Below are 21,382 nucleotides of genomic sequence, written 5' to 3'. Positions count from 1 at the left end.
TAAGTTACGAAGGATAACGGTTCCTTCTTTCTACCTTTCTCCTCTGAGTTTCCAGCACCTTTCCTGTGGATACTCTCCTTCCCTAACTCCATGCAATTTCGGTAGCAAAGGCAATCATTCAGTCCCACTACTCCCGATAAAAGGCCAGGTGTGTAGCATGTGAGGCGAGAGATGTGTCACTTAACTAGACAGGAGGAACCCTATCACAATGTTTATACAAACCATCGCAGTGCGCACCTGAAGTATCTTACAATTTTATTTGTCAATTATACGTCCACACGGCTGGAGGGAAAAAAGGTCAGAGACGCGTCTGGATGACCAGAACCCCCGCTGTCCCGGACACGGTGATGGGCCATCGCGGTGGGCAAATGCTGAGTTCGATTTCTGTCGAGCTCCCATCCAGGAGGCCTCTCTAGTGTGGATACAGCTACCAGAAGTGATTTTGAAAACACAATACCAAACAGGAATCTCTTATACTTCCTCTACGATATTTTTGTTGCTATTTGTTCACTTCATGAGACCCATTTAGAAGCGTTAAAATTAAGACAGCTTCTTAAATGTGCCACAGAACCTTTTCTTTACCTGTCATTTTTACAGTTTCTCCTCTGAGAGTAACACTTATTTGACATAAAATGTTATCAAACAATTAAAGTACTAACACATGTGTTTTGCATGATGAATTTGAGTGTGTCCTAACTTGGGTGGAAATAACTCTGAGACCCAATCCGAATGTTAGTTTACCTACACACAATCTTTCTTCTTGAGGTATTTGGAGCTACTTGTTCATACTTTCTCAGGAACCAATATCATACGAATATTTTCTGCACTACGTGACACGCAGTTCATTGTAGAATTTGTACTGAATACCCATTAACAAATAAAACTAGGATGTACAGTGACTGAACATTAGAAAAATCTGAAGGCCAACTGTAGGAAGTACAAGAATAAGGCTGTAAATACATTCATCAAGTAATTACGTTTCAACGACATAAAAAAAAACCTCAAAGCACTTTATTTGAACACTTTCTGGACTGGTTTTTTTTTTTTAATTGAGGTATAGTTGATGTACAACATTATATGCTTCAGGTGTACAACACAGTGATTCACAACTTTTAAAGGTTACCCTCCATTTATAGTTATTTTAAAATAATGGCTATATTCCCTGTGCTGTACAATATATCCTTGTAGTGGACTGGATTTTGATACTGCTTTTTACATTCTTGACAAATGCACCAATATCATCCCAAAAGTTCTAAGTACATTAAACATCTGCTTTGCCTAACTTTTTGTTGTTATTTACTAAATTCAGATAAGTACAGTTTCAAAAACTTTCCGTCTTATCCATCCTTTCTCAGGAAGTTAACTGAGGCTATACATCAATAAAACAAGGGAGTAAACCAAGAACGCAAAAAGATATGGAATCAGGAAAGAGGAACTGAAACGGAAGCAAAGCAAAGCGGAGGTTTTCCCAGGAACATGGCAGGCGCGGAAAGCAACCACTCCAAACTGTGCAGCAAGTTCCCGGGACGCAGAAGGAACAGCTCAGCGGGGAAAGAGCACCAGTGACCTGACCCTCTAGTCACGGAAAACTGTACTGAGAATTATTTTACTGTCAGGAGGTGGAAGAAGACTTTATCATAAAGAGACTCAAAGATAATTAAACAGAAATGACACAACAATTCACTCTAGAGTAACTCAAGAAAACTGTACACAAAAGAAAATACAATCACGGTACACTATTTTAGCGACCATATTTACAGTCACTATAATAAAAAATAAATCAAGGGGGTGGGTGAGGAAGGGAGAGCCATATACGCACACTTTTGCACAGAGCACCTTAGAAAAACTATCAAAAGTGGCATCACGCCTGCTCTTAAAGTAGGAATTAGGGTCCTTGAAGATGGGCAGGAGACTTTCACCTCCACATATGACTGATTTATTGTTCTTGCATTTTTCTGGGCAAACTAAATAAACAATCCAGTTTGCTTTTCTCATATAAACCAGGTTTGAGGACCTGGTTAATTCTAATCCTACACAGGGCCTGTAGGACTGGGCGGCTGCGCCACGTCCAGAAAGCATGCAGGAACCACTGACCAGACCTCAGAGTGGGGCAGAAGCAGTTCTCCAAAGGGAAGGGTGCTCTGGAGAGACAGAGGACTGACGGCCCTTCTGACCCCCACATGGCTGTGCTCCACATCTGACCTTCAATCTGCAAGGTAAGAGTACATGAGGAAGGAACAGACTGCTCCAGAAAGAGAGCCAGATGACCTGCTGCTGTACATTTCTCATTCTTCTCACAGGCTTCAGATAGAAAGCCTAGAAAGAGCCTGCCTTTAGGGGACATGGGCTCGAGCCCTGGTCCGGGAAGATCCCACATGCTGCGGAGCAACAAAGCCCGTGCGCCACGACTACTGAGCCCTCGCTCTAGAGCCCGCCAGCCACAACTACTGAGCCCAAGTGCCACAACTACTGAAGCCCGTGCGCCTAGAGCCCGTGCTCCGCAACACGAGAAGCCACCACAATGAGAAGCCCATGCACCACAACGAAGAGTCGCCCCTGCTCGCCGCAACTAGAGAAAGCCTGTGCGCAGCAACGAAGACCCAATGTAGCCAAAATAAATAAATTTAATTAATTAATTAATCAATTTCAAAAAGAGCCTGCATTTAAGGAAAGCCATCTTTACTGCCTCTAAAGATTTATGGAAAGTTCTTCCCATGGTCCAGCCCAGCTCAATACAGGAAGCAACGCTGGGTGTTAAAGCCAAACACCAGATAAGCGATAAAGTATTCCTATGTCTTCTGTACTTACAGCCCTCACAAGGATCCTTCTAGTACGTACGGTTGGAGCATGGAAGACTTACTTTTCACTGTATACCCATGTTTTAATTAGAAATTTTTAATCCAGGTAAATAAGGATGTCTAAGAATAAATACGTATTTAATCTAATGAATCTCAGTATTTCCTGGGAAAGTGGACACAGCAACAAGTTCCACTTTATGAAGATGATTCATCCACGTATCTCCTCCGTTAACACACACCGGTCCTCATCACTGATAACATCAAAACCTATAACATTTTTTAAGTTACACAATTATATTTTAGATGTTTCAAGAGAGAGACCCTAGAGTTCAGAGATTTACATTTCAGTATTTACAGGTAACAAACAGGCTATGACACCGAGGATGCACGTCCCAGGGATGGAGGCACAGGGTGGAGGGTTCTGTGCAAAACAAGGTGCTGCCTGTGCGGACTGGGTAACAGGGGCAGCACAACAGAGTAGCCTACTGTTTCTTATATGTGAAATTTGCCTTAATAAAAACATGAAGAAGCCTACTGAAAATCTGTATCGATTTTTAAGAGGTAAAACATTATCACCAAGACGACCTATCACCACTGGCTGAGGAAGTCACGAGGGTGACACGCGCTGGAGGGGTTTCTGATCCCATTAAACCAAAAGCTGGAAAACACGTTAACAAGGGTTAGTGAAAATGTAGTCAACACTCACCAGGCGTTTTGAGTCTTCATTCTGTTTGTAAAAAAACAGGAGCTGCCTCACCAAAAGGGTAAGGGTGGGACCGTTGGCGATGGAAAAAGTGCCACCGGACTGGGACAAGCTGGCCCGGCGATCAAATGCACTTCTCTGGATGGAATACTGAAAACAAAACAAGACATAAAGACAGGATCACATGATCGTATGGTCTAAATGGTCACTCAGTGTTTAAACTGGAGTAGTGGAAACGGACAATTAAGATTCCGTTACTGAGAAGTTATCATTGGTAAAGGGTTAATGAAACCCGAAAAGCCTGGAATGTAGTGACAGAGCCATGAACACCCTATGCAGGAGTCTTCCATCACCTCCTTCTACTGTGATCTTTAGCCATGGTTTGGCCTATGTTTGCATTTAATAATTTAAAAAATCACCCAAAAACTCATCTGTCTATAAATCTTTATATAAACTAATAAAATTAACTATTGGGGAAAATACTATTATCCACATTAACTTTCATTAAACAAGTACACACAAAAACACATACAAATTGAATTCCACTTCTAAGAATCCAAGGCCATATTTAAAATAAGCTCTCAGGGCTTCCCTGGTGGCGCAGTGGTTAAGAATCCACCTGCCAACACAGGGGACAAGGGTTCGAACCCTGGTCCGGGAAGATCCCACATGCCGTGGTGCAACTAAGCCCATGGGCCACAACTACTGAGCCTGCGCTCTAGAGCCTGCAAGCCACAATTACTGAGCCCACGTGCCACAACTACTGAAGCCTGTGCGCCTAGAGCCTGTGCTCCGCAACAAGAGAAGCCACCGCAACGAGAAGCCCTTGCACCGCAACGAAGAGTAGCCCCCGCTCGCGGCAACTAGAGAAAGCCCGCGCACAGCAATGGAAGACCCAACGCAGCCAATCAATCTATTAAAAAATAAAAATAAAATAAGCTCTCTCATACCCTTCTAATTCCTTCTCAGTTTAAAAACAAACTTACTTGCTGTTTTCTGTCTCTATAGCCTCGAATAAATGACTGGATAATTATTGCATTTTTCAATCTTCGTCTTTCTTCCTGAATAATGCAGGGAGGAGGGAACAATGGGTCAGAATCAGTGAAAATGACAAATACTAGTTCAGACTCAAAAAAAAAACAGCTACATAATTCACGTACCACAAAATTCACTTTTAAGTGTACCATTCACCAATTTTTAATATACTCAAAGTTGTGCAATCATCACCACTGTCTAATTTTGGAACATTTCATCACCCATCCCCAATAAAACCCCTGTACCCAGGGGTTTTACCCAGTCATCCCTCATTCTCTGTCCTCCCACCCCGACCCCTCAACTGCTGGCAATCACTAATCAATTTTCTGTCTATATGGAACTGCCTATTCTGGACATGATGTACAATGGAATCATAATATGTGGCCTTTTGTGTCTGACTTTTTTCACTTGTCATGATGTTTTCAAGGTTCATCCACGCTGTACCATGTAACAGTATGTCACTCCTTTTTATGGCTGTTCCACTATACGGATGTCTCATTTTGTTTATCCACTTATTAACGGATGGACATTTGAGCTCTTTCCACTTTGGGCTATTATGAATAATGCTGCTGTGGACATTCATGTACCAGCTTTTGCAGGGACATAGGTTTTCATTTCTCATGGTTGTGTATCTAGGCATGGAATTAACATTTGAGGAACTGCTGGACTGTTTTCCAAAACAGCTACATTATTTTACAATTCTACCAGCATAGAAAGACTTCTTTTTTTCAAAGTTTTTGTTTTAAGTATTTAAAAAAAATACAGACAACAGAAGCATCTATTTTAAAGGTCACTTTGTTTCCAAGCAGAAAACTCCAATTTTTATCAACTCGACTCTGTCTTTAAAACTTTCAGGATAGGGAGGGTGGGAGGGAGATGCAAGAGGGAGGAGATATGGGGATATATGTATATGTATGGCTGATTCACTTTGTTATAAAGCAGAAACTAACACAACATTGTAGAGAAATTATACTCCAATAAAGATGTTAAAAAAAAAAAACTTTCAGTGACCTAGCAAAAATATATATTCTTCATCATCACTATAACCACTGCAGCTAACAGTGTTTGAGAGCCTACTATGTGCCAGCCCTAAGACAGACACTTCACATGCATTCATACAATAACCTTACAGGTGAGCATTACTCCTGTTTTAAAGACACAGAAACCGAGACTTCCATAAAGATTGTGATGCCAAAAGATACGAGTCAGAGAGCAAACTCAGGTGTGACACGAAAATCTGTACTGTCTTATCACATGACAATGTTTCACATCTTCTATGAATGCCACCTACCAGGCTTGAAAGGCACATACACATTCACGCAATCTTGGGATTAGAGAACATACCATCAGGTCACAAAAGTGTACTTTCTGAGCTTCAAATGGTTACAAGGGAATCCTTGAGCTTAAACCTAGTTTGGGAATCTATTCATAACTATGATGACTCTAACAGCACTTAATTAAACACTCATATAACATCCCATGCATTTTCAAAACACTTATTTTTACTCATTCAGCTGTCTGCTGGGGAAGTCTCGGGAGCACTCCCACTCTCTGGCAGGTGCGCAGAGGACAGGTGAGTGAGTCTTCACAAGGCCCGGAGGCCTGCTTCACATTAGCTCATCCCTGTGGCAGGTGCGCTGAGGACAGGTGGGTGAGTCCTCACGAGGCCTGGAGGCCAGCTTCACATTAGCTCATCCCTGTTTTAAAGGGGATTCATCCCTCCCCCACTGCCTGCCGGAAGCAAATGTAACGCTCTCCAAAAGGAAGAGGCCATATTCTAAGCCTGAAGATATCGCTTCGGTTTGGAACATACAATGTCCGGTATTCAACCAAAATAACCAGGCAAAGACAAGAATTTAAAATCAAGAGGACAAACAATAAAAATGAACCCACAGGAATTCCAAACACTGGAGAGGAAACATTATCTTTAAAAATCTACAGTTACGTGCAAGAAATGAAAAGACGAGAGAACTGGGAAATAAAAGAATCAAAGAAAATTCTAGAACGCAAATAAAAACTGAAATTCAGAACTCAACGGATGTACTTAACAATCAGACATCACTAAAAGAGATAATCTGTAAATCAGAAGTTAGAACAAAAGAAAATAGCCAAACCAAAGCATAGGAATTCAAAAGAATAAATATACCGAAAAGAGTACAGGAGACACACGGGACATAATGCAAAGGTCGAACACCTCTGTCATGTGAGTCCAAGAGGTGGAGGAGAGCGAGGATGGAGCAGAGGCACGACCGGGAGAGGTGGCTGATTGAGAATTTTCCAGAAAAGATAAAGTACACCAACCAATACACACTTTTCCTGTTTGAGCAGTGATTTTCAAGTGAGGGCAACTCCCACCGAGGGAACGTTCGGTAATTTCTGGAGACATCGTGGTTGTCTCAGCAGGGGTAGGGAGTGTTTCGGCAGGTAGAAGGGAGGCCAGGGATGCTGCTAAGCGTCCTGCAGTGTGCAGGACAGTCCCCACAACAAGGAGTGACCTGGCCAGAATGTCAGAAATGCTAAGGTTGAGAAACCCTGCCTGAGCGTCTGCATCTGCTGTTCCCTTGACCAAGAATGCCCTTCCAGCTTTCCACAGCTTTTCTTTTCCATCCTTCGGAAATCCGCTGGGCTCTCACCAGCTCAGGGACGCCCTCCCTCACACCCTACATCCAAAGCCGACCTTCCAAGTCCCCAGCTCCGGATCCTGGGGAACACCTGTGCTCCACCGCCCAGCAGCAGACACACTGCTTCGTTCCCTGTCTATATACCCAGCCAGCAGAAAAGTACCTGGAACATAGCAAGCTCTCAATTTATATTCGTTAAAGGAATGGATGAATTATTAAAAAACAAAACAAAAAATGACCTAGAAAAGCAGGCCACAGGACACCACAACTGCTGATCAATCAACAAAGTAAAGCCATTTTAAGAAATTACCTCCGAAAGAGAAAAGGTAAAATAAAGACTAAAATGCCAAATGTCACTATAGCTCCTTTCATTTATTCAGCTTCTTCACAAATAGTTAAGATAACTTGCCTTGACAGGGAGCTTTCTCCTTTTGCTTGACAAAACATGAACACTATACACGAAGACTTTCTACACCTTCTGGAAGCCGTATCGTAAGCAAGTAAGTGAACTGAAAGCCTATTTTCTCCCTCTATTCTGGAAACTGCTCTTTTAGTCCATCTTTTCTACATTGGTTCCAGAATAGATGACCTACCATAAAATCCAACAAATCCAGAAATGTTTCTGAAATTTAACATACATACAAATACTTGAGTCATGTCACATATAACATACATGTATCTAATATATAAAACAGGAAAACCAAGACTTATTTAGATGCCATGGAAAACGTTTATCTACAGGGACTATTACAAAGCTGTTCTTACCTCCCTCTTTCTTCTTTCTTCCTGAGTACGATGTAAAAGAGAAGCCTTTTCTTCCTAAACACAAAAAAGAGACAAAAGATAAAGGTTATAATTTCAAACTCTAAAATACTCTCATACAAAAATTATAGAATGTTGTGACCCAAAGGATTCTAGAGATCATCCAGTCAAACCCTCTGACTTAGTAAGAAATCTGAGGCACAACAGGCTAAATGGTTCCCTCACCCCCACCCCCGGGGCACAGATCTAATTGTAGTATTTCAGTTGTTTTCTAAGAATAAAATCTGATTTCCTTACACACACGTTAGTTCAGGTAAAACCGGGGAGATCTGAGTAAGGATCAGTGCATTGTATCAGTGTCAATATCCTGCTTGTGAGCACATACTACAGCTTTGCAAAATACAACCCCCAGGGGAAATTAGGCAATGCAAACAACAGGCCTTTCTGTATCATTTCTAACAGCTGCATGTGAGTCTACAATTATCTCAATAAAAATTTCAGTGAAAAAAATCAATCTTTTATTGTTATCAAAATTTTAAAAATTCTTTTCATCGTAAGTAAAACTATATTTCGAATAAAATTACTTGATATGTAGAAGGATGTGAAGTAACAAATGGGAAAGTTAAACATTTCAAATAAAATAAAAATACTTACAGACCACCCTCCTCCCGCCCCAGAACCATTCCAGTCTATAATGTATGGGCATTTTATTTTTGTAAATTTAATCCAAAATAAAATTAAAGGCCTAAGACATCAACATATAAATAATTAGAAAAATTAATAAACCTATATTTCTTAACACAAACATACAACTCATCAGAATAGAGTCAGAAAGTAATGAAGCCAATTTAAAACAATACTTTGATATGTGAAGGGAATACATAACTTGTAGAGCGAAGTTTCTAACTGACAAAATTTTCAGCCAAAGAAATAAGTCCTCCAGATATTTTCCATTACAGAGAATTTTATTTCTTGAACTCAAATAAAAAGTCTTTATCACATGTCAAAGGTCAGAAAAGTATTTCGTTTTTAACTGATTAATTAAAAGGATGAGGAGCAATGGAAAAATCTAAAGTAAAGAGTGCTCAGAGGGCTTCCCTGGTGGCGCAGTGGTTGGGAGTCCGCCTGCCGATGCGGGGTACACGGGTTCGTGCCCCGGTCCGGGAAGATCCCACATGCCGCGGAGCGGCTGGGCCCGTGAGCCATGGCCACTGAGCCTGCGCATCTGGAGCCTGTGCTCCACAACGGGAGAGGCCACAGCAGTGAAAGGCCCACGTAACGCAAAAAAAAAAAAGGTGCTCAGAATTATGGAAAGCTTCTAGATAAAAATACAGCCATATTTCTGGTCATTATCTTTATTTATGAATAGGAGGTAAATATATGTCTGTAATTTCTCTTCCTTCTATTCCATTTAATCAGATTTAATATATGCTCATTACTTGGTTATAGTTAAAGAGCTAAGATTTCTTAAAATGATACATGCTGTTACAACTATGAGAAAATGTACTTAATGTCTGAAATTAAACCCACATTTTACTTTTAAAACAATGGTACATGCCAGCAAAGCAGTCCCCAAAGTGACTTCACACATAAGCTTGGCTGCCACTAATGTAAAAGCCCTGGGGTCTGAGGGCCTGGCCTGTCTGACCACCAGGTCCCTATCACTGGCTTCAATGTCTGCCACATGTAGGGAGTTAAGAAATATTCACAAAATGAACGAATGAACATCTCCTTTAAGTACAGCAAAGTAGTCTAAAAGGAGTAACCATAAGAGCTGAAAAGCACTTCTGAATACCTGCAACACAGCACAGAGGATGAAGTATTTTAAAAATCACAATAGGTACCAATTATCAAAAAGCATAACTGGATTCTCAGTGAATACTTGAAATCTGAAGCATACGATATGAGATGGCTATGAACGCACCAGAGACAATGCTGAATGTGTTGAGGACGAATATCCTTACCCTTTGATGACCTATAGATTAAAATCCTTGGACAGAGGACACCATATAAATGGAAGGTCACTTCTCTTATCTGTGCTCGGGGACTGTAAAGTTTCCTACTTAAAACAGCTCATTTCAAAAATTATAAAATAAGCACAGCAAGCAAATCCAAAGTCCTGGACACACATACAGAAACGCTTATATGTGACTTCAACTGTTGTTTAAAATGATGTGAAGGTCTTTCAAAGAGCACTCACGCTCCCTAAGATATATCGGAAAGGAGGCTGGTGGGGAGCAGAGGCCACAGAAAAAAACTGGGGTCACCCAAATGTGCCACGACGAGTTCAGAGGCACGGGGAGCAGCAGGGTGTGAGCGACAAAGGGCCCCGAGTGCCCAGGAAAGGCGCAGTGAGCAATCCCAAAGGCCTGGGACACAGAGGTGGCCACAGAAAGCCCGTTCAGCACAGAAGGAGAAGTGTGACAGCACTTAATCGCTGTCTGTAAGTTACGCACACCATCACATGCAGCACCTGAGCTAGCAACCAAATCCCACATCAGAACCGGAGCCTCTTCCTATATTCCCCAACGCAGAGACCGTCTCTGTGCAAAGGACATTCAAACGAGGCACAGGACAGGAATTTATTCTCAACAAATATTGGCTAACTCTTGCATCATGCTAGGCACTGGCTATTTTAAAAGTAATAAAAGTGTTTGTTTCCAAAGAGCACACAGTCTGGTGGGAGCAGAAGAAGCCAATGAACTGAGCACCCACCATGGGCCGGACACGATTCTAGACACTAGCAATAAAGCAGAGTCAGCAGGAGCGGCCCAGCCCCTGAGAGTGCACATCTCAATACAGGTGGGCACCGGGGACGAGGCAGCGGAGAGAAGGACAGGCACTCCGCCTCCGCGACTCAGAGAACTCTCGGAAGGAAAGGTGAATTGGAAAGAAATCTTGGAAGGCTGTGTTCAGAAGGATGACAAGATGGAAAGGCACGAGAGGGGGCGCTGGGCAGGAAGCAGGGCTGGAGGGAGAGGCTGGGCTGACCTCGAGGCCAGCATCGAGAGGGAACGGGAGACCCCCATCTCTGGTTAGGTGAGCCATATACCAAGACAGCATGGGATGGAAGGGAGAGAATGACGAAGTTAAAGCTCACTGACCTTGAGACATCTCTGGGACCGACAAGTCAGTCAACAGGTAATAAAGAACAGGGAAGAAGTATGGATTGAAAATTCAGAGTTCAAATCACCCATGACTTAAGCTTAAACTCCTTCTGTGGCTTCCCACCCTCTACCTGCACAGGGGGCTGCTACGCCTTTAAAACAAACAAAAACTGCAATATCTACTACTCATTTCCTAAAAGACCACTGGACACTAGACGGAACCATTTCTTCTCAATGCTCAATTATTTACATGAACCAAAGTTATGTAAAACCTACCACACTGGTCTCATTTTCCTACTTCATGGTAGCCTATCTGAGACCGTAATTGGAGAACGACCAGTGTGTTCTAAGGGGTCAAGTTCAAACACAGCCTTGGCGCAGGAATATTCCGGTCAAACACCTCCTCCTCTTTCTCTTGCGCCACCAGCACGGCATGCCCCCCAACTACCCTCCAAGTCTCAAACGCCCCACCCCTCCCCAGCCTGGCCTTCCCTCCTGGCACTGACACACACCTGGCAAGCTCCCGCTCGCCTTAGGTGAGACTCAGTTTAAATGTCTTCTCTTCCATGAAGAGAAGATGACCTCCACTCCTACACCTCCACACAATGAACGGGTGCGTTCACATTCACAGACGGGAACCCAGCACACGGGGCTGACTACTCAACATGCAGAAAGCGACTGTATCTGCACTAGTCAGAATCCTGGAGGCCACACGGGCACCATCCTCAAAGATGTGGCCACCAAATGCCGTGGAAGGTCACTCTTCAGCAGGTTACGCCACAAAGGGCCAGTCGGGCTGTGGTTACGCTGAAGAAGAGCAGAAAATACGAAAACAAAACAAACCCCATCCCTTAAAACAGCAGTAATGAATGATCAAAGTACGTCAGGCCCAGCAGTCAGGTGGGAAAAATAAAGGCATAGGCCGGATCCTAACTCGCAATTCTGAGTGCCTACACATGGCTCGAACCAGTAAATAACTATTAACTTCTCAAAGTGAAATTTCACCAGGCTGCTAAGAGAGCAAAACAACAAACCCACCACAGTGCACAATGGGAGTCAGCATCCAAGAACTCACCCTAGCTGTGTGGACCAGGGCTAGAGAAGCAGTCCATCCCTGGCGCCCACGCCTGCCTCATCAGAACAAGCACTCCAGGGCCTCCCTGGTGGCTCAGCGGTTAAGAATCCGCCTGCCAATGCAGGGGACACGGGTTCGAGCCCTGGTCTAGGAAGATCCCACGTGCCGTGGAGCAACTGCAATGAGAAGCCCGCACACCGCAATGAAGAGGAGACCCCTCTCGCCGCAACTAGAGAAAGCCCGCAAGCAGCAGCAAAGACCCAACGCAGCCAAAAGAAAATAAAAATAATAAAAAAGAACAAGCACTCCAGGGAAGCCACAGACTCGATGTCCTAGCTCGATTTTTCTATTGGGTGTTGAAATAAATACTACTATGGGACTTAACTGGTGGCGCAGCGGTTAAAAATCCGCCTGCCAATGCAGGGAACACGGGTTCAAGCCCTGGTCCGGGAAGATCCCACATGGTGCGGAGCAACTAAGCCCATGAACCACAGCTACTGAGCCTGCGCTGTAGAGCCCATGGGCCACAACTACTGAGCCTGCGTGCCACAACTACTGAAGCCCTCACACCTAGAGCTCCACAATGAGAAGCCCACACACAGTGCAACAAAGAGTAGCCCCCGCTCATGGCAACTAGAGAAAGCCCGTGCACAGAAGCGAAGACCCAACGCAGCCATAAATAAACAAACAAATAAATAAAACTGCCGTCTCTCAAACCACTAAAAAAAAAAGTTGTTAAAAAAAAGTTTAAAAAAAATGACCATGTTTTTAAATGTTCTCTCACGTACCACCGGAATCATCCCACTCCATACTCTGGGACAAACACTGACCTACACTAATAAGGCTAAAGCAGGAGCAGACAGGTCACTGTCAGAGGGTCTCCAGGGAGACATAAATAAACAAGGAGATTCAGCCGCTGATAAAGCCGGCATTTCAAATTTGCAGAGAAAAATGTATTATTCAATAAACAGTGTCACAACAACTGAGTAGCCTAAATAAATGACATTGTATCCCTAAGTCTTCACATCAGAATAGATTCCTGATGGACCTGAGATTTATACACAGATACAGCACTATAAAAATACGTGAAAATAATGTGGGGATTGTTTTTAAAATCTCAGTGTGGAGGAAGACTTTCTTTAAGAAAGAAATATCACACCACACATTAAGTCTATCAACTCATTTAAGAATGATAAACTTCCTGCATGCCTCAACTAGAGAGCCCACGAGTCACAACTACTGAGCCCATGTGTGCCACAACTAAGACCCGACACAACCAAAAATAAAAGAAATATTTAAAAAAAAATAATGATAAATTTGACCCCATAAAAAGTAAAACTTTCTACACAGAAAAATGCCATACCCAAGGCTTAAAAAGTTGACAAAGTGAGAATAAATATTTGTAACACTGCAAAACCAACTATTTGTAAAAGCTCTCAGTGATAATTTTAAAAGATCAACAAACTGGACGTCCCTGGTGATGCAGTGGTTGGGAACCCACCTTCCAATGCAGGGGACGCGGGTTCGAGCCCTGGCCTGGGAAGATCCCATATGCCGCAGAGCAACAAAGCCCGTGTGCCACAACTACTGAGCCTGCGCTCTACAGTCTGCGAGCCACAACTACTAAGCCCATGTGCCACAACTACTGAAGCCCACATGCCTAGAGCCCACGCTCCGCAACAAGAGAAGCCACTGCAATGAGGACCCCACACACCGCAACGAAGAGAAGCTCCTGCTCGCCACAACCAGAGGAAGCCCGCACACAGCAACGAAGACCCAACACAGCCAAAAATAAGTTAATAAATAAATTTATTTTTAAAATAAAAGATCAACAATCAAATAGAAAATTAGCAAAAGCTATAAACAGTACATACGGAAATAAAATATATTTTAAACATAAGAACTTCATCTTTACTCATTTTTAGGAAAAAATGCAATAAAAACACAATGATAGGCTTTTTAACCCATCTAACTGGCAAACTTTAAACCTCAGATAACACTGAGATGAAGATGGACAGCAGCCACTTTCTTACACTGATATGATCTCCTTAGAGGGCAATCTGGAAATATCTATAAAAAGAGCCTTTGACCTAGCACTTCTAGAAATGCAACCTACAAATATTATTGGCACATATACAAGTATATGCACCACAGTGCTGTTTAAATTAGCAAAAAAGCTGAAAACAACCTAAATGGCCATTAAAATACATGACAGCTAAATAACTTAACAGAACCCTCATTACATGGAGTATTGTACATAGCTTGTTTTTCATTTATTTTATTTACTTATTTTTGGCTGCACTGGGTCTTTGTTGCTGCACGCGGGCTTTCTCTAGTTGCAGCGAGTGGGAGCTACTCTTGGTTGCGGTGCACGGGCTTCTTACTGCGGTGGCTCCTCTTGTTGTGAAGCACGGGCTCTAGGCGCAAGGGCTTCAGTAGTTGTGGCACATGGGCTCAGTAGTTGTGGCACACGGGTTTCAGTAGTTGTGGCACGTGGGCTCTAGAGCGCAGGCTCAGTAGTTGTGATGCACGGGCTTAGTTGCTCCGCACTATGTGGGATCTTCCTGGACCAGGGCTTGAACCCGTGTCCCCTGCGTTGGCAGGCAGGTTCTTAACCACTACTCCACCAGGGAAGCCCATACACAGCTTTTTGAAAAATGCAGTAGATCTATTTGTACTGATCTGGAGCTATGTCCAGACGTAGTGCTGGATGGAGAAGCACAGCGGTCTATTCAACACGCTCTAGCGTGTGTTCAAACAAGAGAAGAGTGCACATCTCAGTGATTCCACGCGCAGAAAACAGCTCTGAGAGGACAGGGAAGCACCTGGGAACACAGACCCATTACAAGGATCAGAGACTGGGGGAGTGAGCAGTGGGGTGAAAGGCAGGGAGATGTTCATTTTATTTGAATCTTTATTTTCTACTGCTTGAATTATTACCCAAGTACGTGTAATACTTTCTCACTTTTTTAGAATAAGATACTAACGAAGCTACTCCAGAATGTAAGTTTTTAAAAACAGCTCAACAAAGCCAAGAATAAGTCATTAATTAAGTGGCTGGGAGGAAAAGAACAATAGGGTACCGGTAAAACGCACATTTAGATTTTCAATCTCAACAAATTTTTGGTTTCAATTTATTATAATTGAAAATAGCTTTTACCTTTTAGAGTCTACAGGCCTAGACAAGTTAGGGTTTCCCAGCCCAGTTATATACCAGTTTCATAAAGTACACTGAATCAACTGTTTTTGGAATGACTAAACCTATTGTTCCTATAGCAAACCTGTTGCTTTCAATGCTAATCTCTCACCTCCACAGCTGTGACACTAACCCTATTCATCAATATGTAAACAACAGTAAATTACAGCAAACTTCTCTATTTGATCTTTGAGCCTTCTGCACATTATCTTATCTACTCTGAAAATTAAATACGCCAAACTTCACAAATACCATTAACAAAGATGTTTTTTTAAAGGGAGGAAAATGCTTTCTTCATGCAAATGAATTTAGTGGGAACAAAATGAAGTTTTTAAAAAGTAAGCCATATGTAGTTTAAATTAGATTTCATTAACCAACAGAATCAAAAAAAAATTTATGGTCAAAAATTTGAGTATAGGTCAAAGTAAATGTACATAACATGACAATTTCCGTAAAATCAAATGCTCAAATTGACTGCTAACCACTTATAAAAATAAGTTTAGCATGTTTATTAATACCTTGATTTTTTAAAAACTGTGAGATTTCCTTTGTTTCCAAAATATTTGGATTATTTTCCATTAGCAATTTACTCCATTTACCAATGTAAATAGAACAATCAGTTTCACATCTGTTTCAAGTTAGTACATTTTCCCACTCTCATGCACTAACACAATACTAATAGTTTTACACAATTTGAAGAATATTCAAGTAAAATACTTTGAGTTAATTAAAATGTTAAAAGTTACCAAACATTTTATTTGTAAATAATGCACAACCTATGATCTGTGGATTTTTCCTTCTTTTATAGACCTATAAGAAAGAACCTTTGCTCTTTGAGAAGATAAACAAAATTGATAAACCATTAGCCAGACTCATCAAGAAAAAAAAGGGAGAAGACTCAAATCAATAGAAATGAAAAAGGAGAAGTAACAACTGACACTGCAGAAATACAAAAGATCATGAGAGATTACTACAAGCAACTCTATGCCAATAAAATGGACAACCTGGAAGAAATGGACAAATTCTTAGAAATGCAGAACCTGCCAAGACTGAATCAGGAAGAAATAGAAAATATGAACAGAACAATCACAAGCACTGAAATTCAAACTGTGATTAAAAACCTTCCAACAAACAAAAGCCCAGGATCAGATGGCTTCACAGGCGAATTCTATCAAACATTTAGAGAAGAGCTAACACCTATCCTTCTCAAACTCTTCCAAAATATAGTAGAGAGAGGAACACTCCCAAACTCATTCTACGAGGCCACCGTCACCCTGATACCAAAACCAGACAAAGACGTCACAAAAAAAGAAAAACTACAGGCCAATATCATTGAACATAGATGCAAAAATCCTCAACAAAATACTAGCAAACAGAATCCAACAGCACATTAAAAGGATCATACACCATGATCAAGTGGGGTTAATCTGAGGAATGCAAGCATTCTTCAATATATGCAAATCAATCAATGTGATACACCATATTAACAAACTGAAGGAGAAAAACCATATGATCATCTCAATAGATACAGAGAAAGCTTTTGACAAAATTCAACACCCATTTATGATAAAAACCCTCCAGAAAGTAGGCATAGAGGGAACTTTCCTCAAAATAATAAAGGCCATATATGACAAACCCACGGCCAACATCGTCCTCAATGGTGAAAAACTGAAAGCATTTCCACTAAGATCAGGAACAAGACAAGGTTGCCCACTCTCACCACTCTTATTCAACATAGTTTTGGAAGTTTTAGCCACAGCAATCAGATAAGAAAAGGAAATAAAAGGAATCCAAACTGGAAAAGAAGTAAAGCTGTCACTGTTTGCAGATGACATGATACGATACATAGAGAATCCTAAAGATGCTACCAGAAAACTACTAGAGCTAATCAATGAATTTGGTAAAGTAGCAGGATACAAAATTAATGCACAGAAATCTCTGGCATTCCTACACACTAATGATGAAAAATCTGAAAGTGAAATCAAGAAAACACTCCCATTTACCACTGCAACAAAAAGAATAAAATATCTAGGAATAAACCTACCTAAGGAGACAAAAGACCTGTATGCAGAAAATTATAAGACACTGATGAAAGAAATTAAAGGTGATACAAATAGATGGAGAGATATACCATGTTCTTGAATTGGAAGAATCAACATTGTGAAAATGACTCTACTGCCCAAAGCAATCTACAGATTCAATGCAATCCCTATTAAACTACCACTAGCATTTTTCACAGAACTAGAACAAAAAATTTCACAATTTGTATGGAAACACAAAACACCTGAAGAGCCAAAGCAATCTTGAGAACAAAAAATGGAGCTGGAGGAATCAGGCTCCCTGACTTCAGACTATACTACAAAGCTACGGTCATCAAGACAGTATGGTACTGGCACAAAAACAGAAAGATAGATCAATGGAACAGGATAGAAAGCCCAGAGATAAACCCACACACATATGGTCAGCTTATCTTTGATAAAGGAGGCAGGAATGTACAGTGGAGAAAGGACAGCCTCTTCAATAAGTGGTGCTGGGAAAACTGGACAGGTACATGTAAAAGTATGAGATTAGATCACTCCCTAACACCATGCACAAAAATAAGCTCAAAATGGATTAAAGACCTAAATGTAAGGCCAGAAACTATCAAACTCTTAGAGGAAAACATAGGCAGAACACTCTATGACATAAATCACAGCAAGATTCTTTTCAACCCACCTCCTAGAGAAATGGAAATAAAAACAAAAATAAACAAATGGGACCTAATGAAACTTAAAAGCTTTTGCACAGCAAAGGAAACCATAAACAAGACCAAAAGACAGCCCTCAGAATGGGAGAAAATATTTGCAAATGAAGCAACTGACAAAGGATTAATCTCCAAAATTTATAAGCAGCTCATGCAGCTCAATAACAAAAAAACAAACAACCCAATCCAGAAATGGGCAGAAGACCTAATTAGACATTTCTCCAAAGAAGATATACAGACTGCCAACAAACACATGAAAGAATGCTCAACATCATTAATCATTAGAGAAATGCAAATCAAAACTACAATGATATCATCTCACACCAGTCAGAATGGCCATCATCAAAAAATCTAGAAACAATAAATGCTGGAGGGGGTGTGGAGAAAAGGGAACACTCTTGCACTGTTGGTGGGAATATGAATTGGTACAGCCACTATGGAGAACCGTATGGAGGTTCCTTAAAATACTACAAATAGAACTACCATATGACCCAGCAATCCCACTACTGGGCATATATCCTGGGAAAACCATAATTCAAAAAGAGTCATGTACCAAAATGTTCATTGCAGCTCTATTTACAACAGCCAGGAGATGGAAACAACCTAAGTGTCCATCATCGGGTGAATGGATAAAGAAGATGTGGCACATATATAAGATGGAATATTACTCAGCCATAAAAAGAAACGAAATTGAGCTATTTGTAATGAGGTGGATGGACCTAGAGTCTGTCATACAGAGTGAAGTAAGTCAGAAAGAGAAAGACAAATACCATATGCTAACACGTATATATGGAATTTAAGGTAAAAAAAAATGTCATGAAGAACCTAGGGGTAAGACAGGAATAAAGACACAGACCTACTAGAGAATGGACTTGAGGATATGCGGAGGGGGAAGGGTAAGCTGTGACATAGCGAGAGAGTGGCATGGACATATATACACTACCAAACGTAAGGTAGATAGCTATCGGGAAGCAGCCGCATAGCACAGGGAGATCAGCTCGGTGCTTTGCGACCACCTAGAGGGGCGGGATAGGGAGGGTGGGAGGGAGGGAGACGCAAGAGGGAAGAGATATGGGAACATATGTATATGTAAAACTGATTCACTTTGTTATAAAGCAGAAACTAACACACCATTGTAAAGCAATTATACTCCAATAAAGATGTTTAAAAAAAAGAAAGAAACTTTAAGAAAATATAACAGCGACCAACTTCACATACATGCAAATATTTAAAAGTGCATCAAAATACAGTAATAAGTTACTAAAAATCATATTTATAAAACAATGTACAATATGATTCCCAATTCAAACACTATATAGAAAAAAGACTAGAACAAAATTTATACACATATTAACATGTGTAAAGAGCATAAAATGTGAAAAGACCTCATTTAAAAACCAAAGGACTTCCCTGGTGGCGCAGTGGTTAAGAATCCGCCTGCCAATGCAGGGGACACGGGCTCGAGCCCTGGTCTGGGAAGATCCCACATGCTGCAGAGCAACTAAGCCCGTGTGCCACAACTACTGAGCCTGCGCTCTAGAGCCCGTGAGCCACAACTACTGAGCCCGCGTGCTGCAACTACTGAAGCCCACGTGCCTAGAGCCCGTGCCCTGCAACAAGAGAAGCCACCGCAAGAAGAAGCCCGCGCACCACCATGAAGAGTAGCTCCTGCTCAACACAACTAGAGAAAGCCCGCGTGCAGCCAATAAATAAATTTATTTATTAAAAAAATAATAAGGTACCAAAATAAGATGCAATAGTTTATATCTCATTACAATAAATTCCAAAAGACCTTCTTTTCTTTTTTTTTAAAGACCTTCTTTTCTTACACCAAAACTGTGTATTAATTATGGCACTGTTTTACTAGCAAAACCCTGGGAACAACCTGCACATATACATCTATCAATAGGAAAGTGGCTCTATGATACAAACCATTCAGTGGAATATTATGCATCCATGAAGAGAAACTACATCTAAAGGTGCTGGCGTGGAATCGTCACTAAGACACAGTGCTGAGGAGAACAGTAGCTCTCACTGTTATTTAAAAAGCTAGGGGCACATGTTTATTTATATTTAATCTAGTTTTGAAAAGATTGAGGAACTGGTAAGAATGAGGACGTCTGGAGTCTCAGTGAGAGGAAGACTTCATTATATGCCCTTTAGAAGAGTCTCAGTTTTTATAACTTTTTCAATTAAAAAAAAGGTAACTCTTTTTAAAGGCCACTGACTGGAGATTAGAAATGGAAACGTTATTAGACCAAGGAAGATTAGTGATAATCTAACTTTCTCATTATCAAGAATTATGACTTTCCCATTACAAGATGTGGAAACAAGAAGCCCAGAAGAGATGAATAAGTTGCAGACAACTGGTTAGGAAGATAAGCATTTTTTCAAGCCCCCATTTTACTTTTCACATTTCACCTTTCACAGTAAAGATGTGCTATGAACTGTGCTGCTTGCCAACACACTACAGTTTACTAATGTTCCTAAAAAAGTTGAAGAGAGTACTAAAGCTGCATATCGTAAGAAAAATTAATTCAAGAAGACATAGGATTGTTAAAGCCATCCTTTCAGTGCCTGCAGGACATGGTCCTCAACTTGCCAAGCAGTTAAGGGAGAGCTGAAGCAAAGCGAGAAGCAACACAAGATGTGCAGGCTACACAACATCCAACATCCAGACCAGGGTTCACATACTCCACTAAATGATCTGGAATCTCTGAGCCCTGATTTCTTCCTCTACGGGATGCCAACACCTCCGCCTCACAGAGAAGGAGCCAAGAAGAGGTGAGAGCATACAACAAGCAGGAGGACAAACCCTGAGGGGTGCAGTGTAGGTTAACTAACAAATAAGGAGAGAAAACAGAAACACCCTGGAGAGAAAGTGCCCTCGGAGGCTCCCTGCAACTGCACAGATGCTAAGGCAGCACTTAACTGCTAAGACCAGGGAATGGAAATTGATATACTTTTTTCTAGAGAACAAAACATATCAGAAGCCTATGTGCACACTGACCAAGCAATTCGGCTTCTTTCTGCAATGTATCCTAAAGGATAATTATAATCATTGGCTATAAAGATGTCGTTCACAACAAAACAGAAACAACCTAAATGTCCAAAAGTAAAGGATGAACATGTATACTTCATCATACACAGCTCATACAAAGAACATGCACGGTAATTTTAAAAAGAAAACGAAATTTTAATTTTAGAAAATAGACTGAACAACCGGATCCTCAGCTTTGGAATAACCTAAAGTTTATATAAATGTCTTATGGTCAGTACACAGGATATAGTCACAGCTATAGCAAATAAAACCTCAAAACCAGTACAAAAGGTCTGAGGTCC

General features: G+C 41.2%; 1 protein-coding gene across 1 annotated transcript in view; it reads right to left on the bottom strand.

Annotated features, from left to right (window-relative positions):
- The window catches only part of UBE3C (ubiquitin protein ligase E3C), a 119,042-nt gene that overhangs the window by 87,228 nt on the left and 10,432 nt on the right, over nt 1–21,382 (bottom strand). Inside the window, exons 2-4 of the mRNA XM_065883992.1 lie at nt 7,923–7,976; nt 4,488–4,562; nt 3,505–3,651 (exon numbers count right to left, since the gene is read on the bottom strand). Of these exons, the coding sequence (XP_065740064.1) occupies nt 3,505–3,651; nt 4,488–4,562; nt 7,923–7,976 (276 nt within the window). The remainder of the gene's footprint in view (nt 1–3,504; nt 3,652–4,487; nt 4,563–7,922; nt 7,977–21,382) is intronic.

The sequence above is a fragment of the Phocoena phocoena genome, chromosome 9 (genome assembly GCF_963924675.1).
Source record: "Phocoena phocoena chromosome 9, mPhoPho1.1, whole genome shotgun sequence".
NCBI lineage: Eukaryota > Metazoa > Chordata > Mammalia > Artiodactyla > Phocoenidae > Phocoena > Phocoena phocoena.
This window is presented reverse-complemented; position numbering and strand designations above follow the sequence as displayed.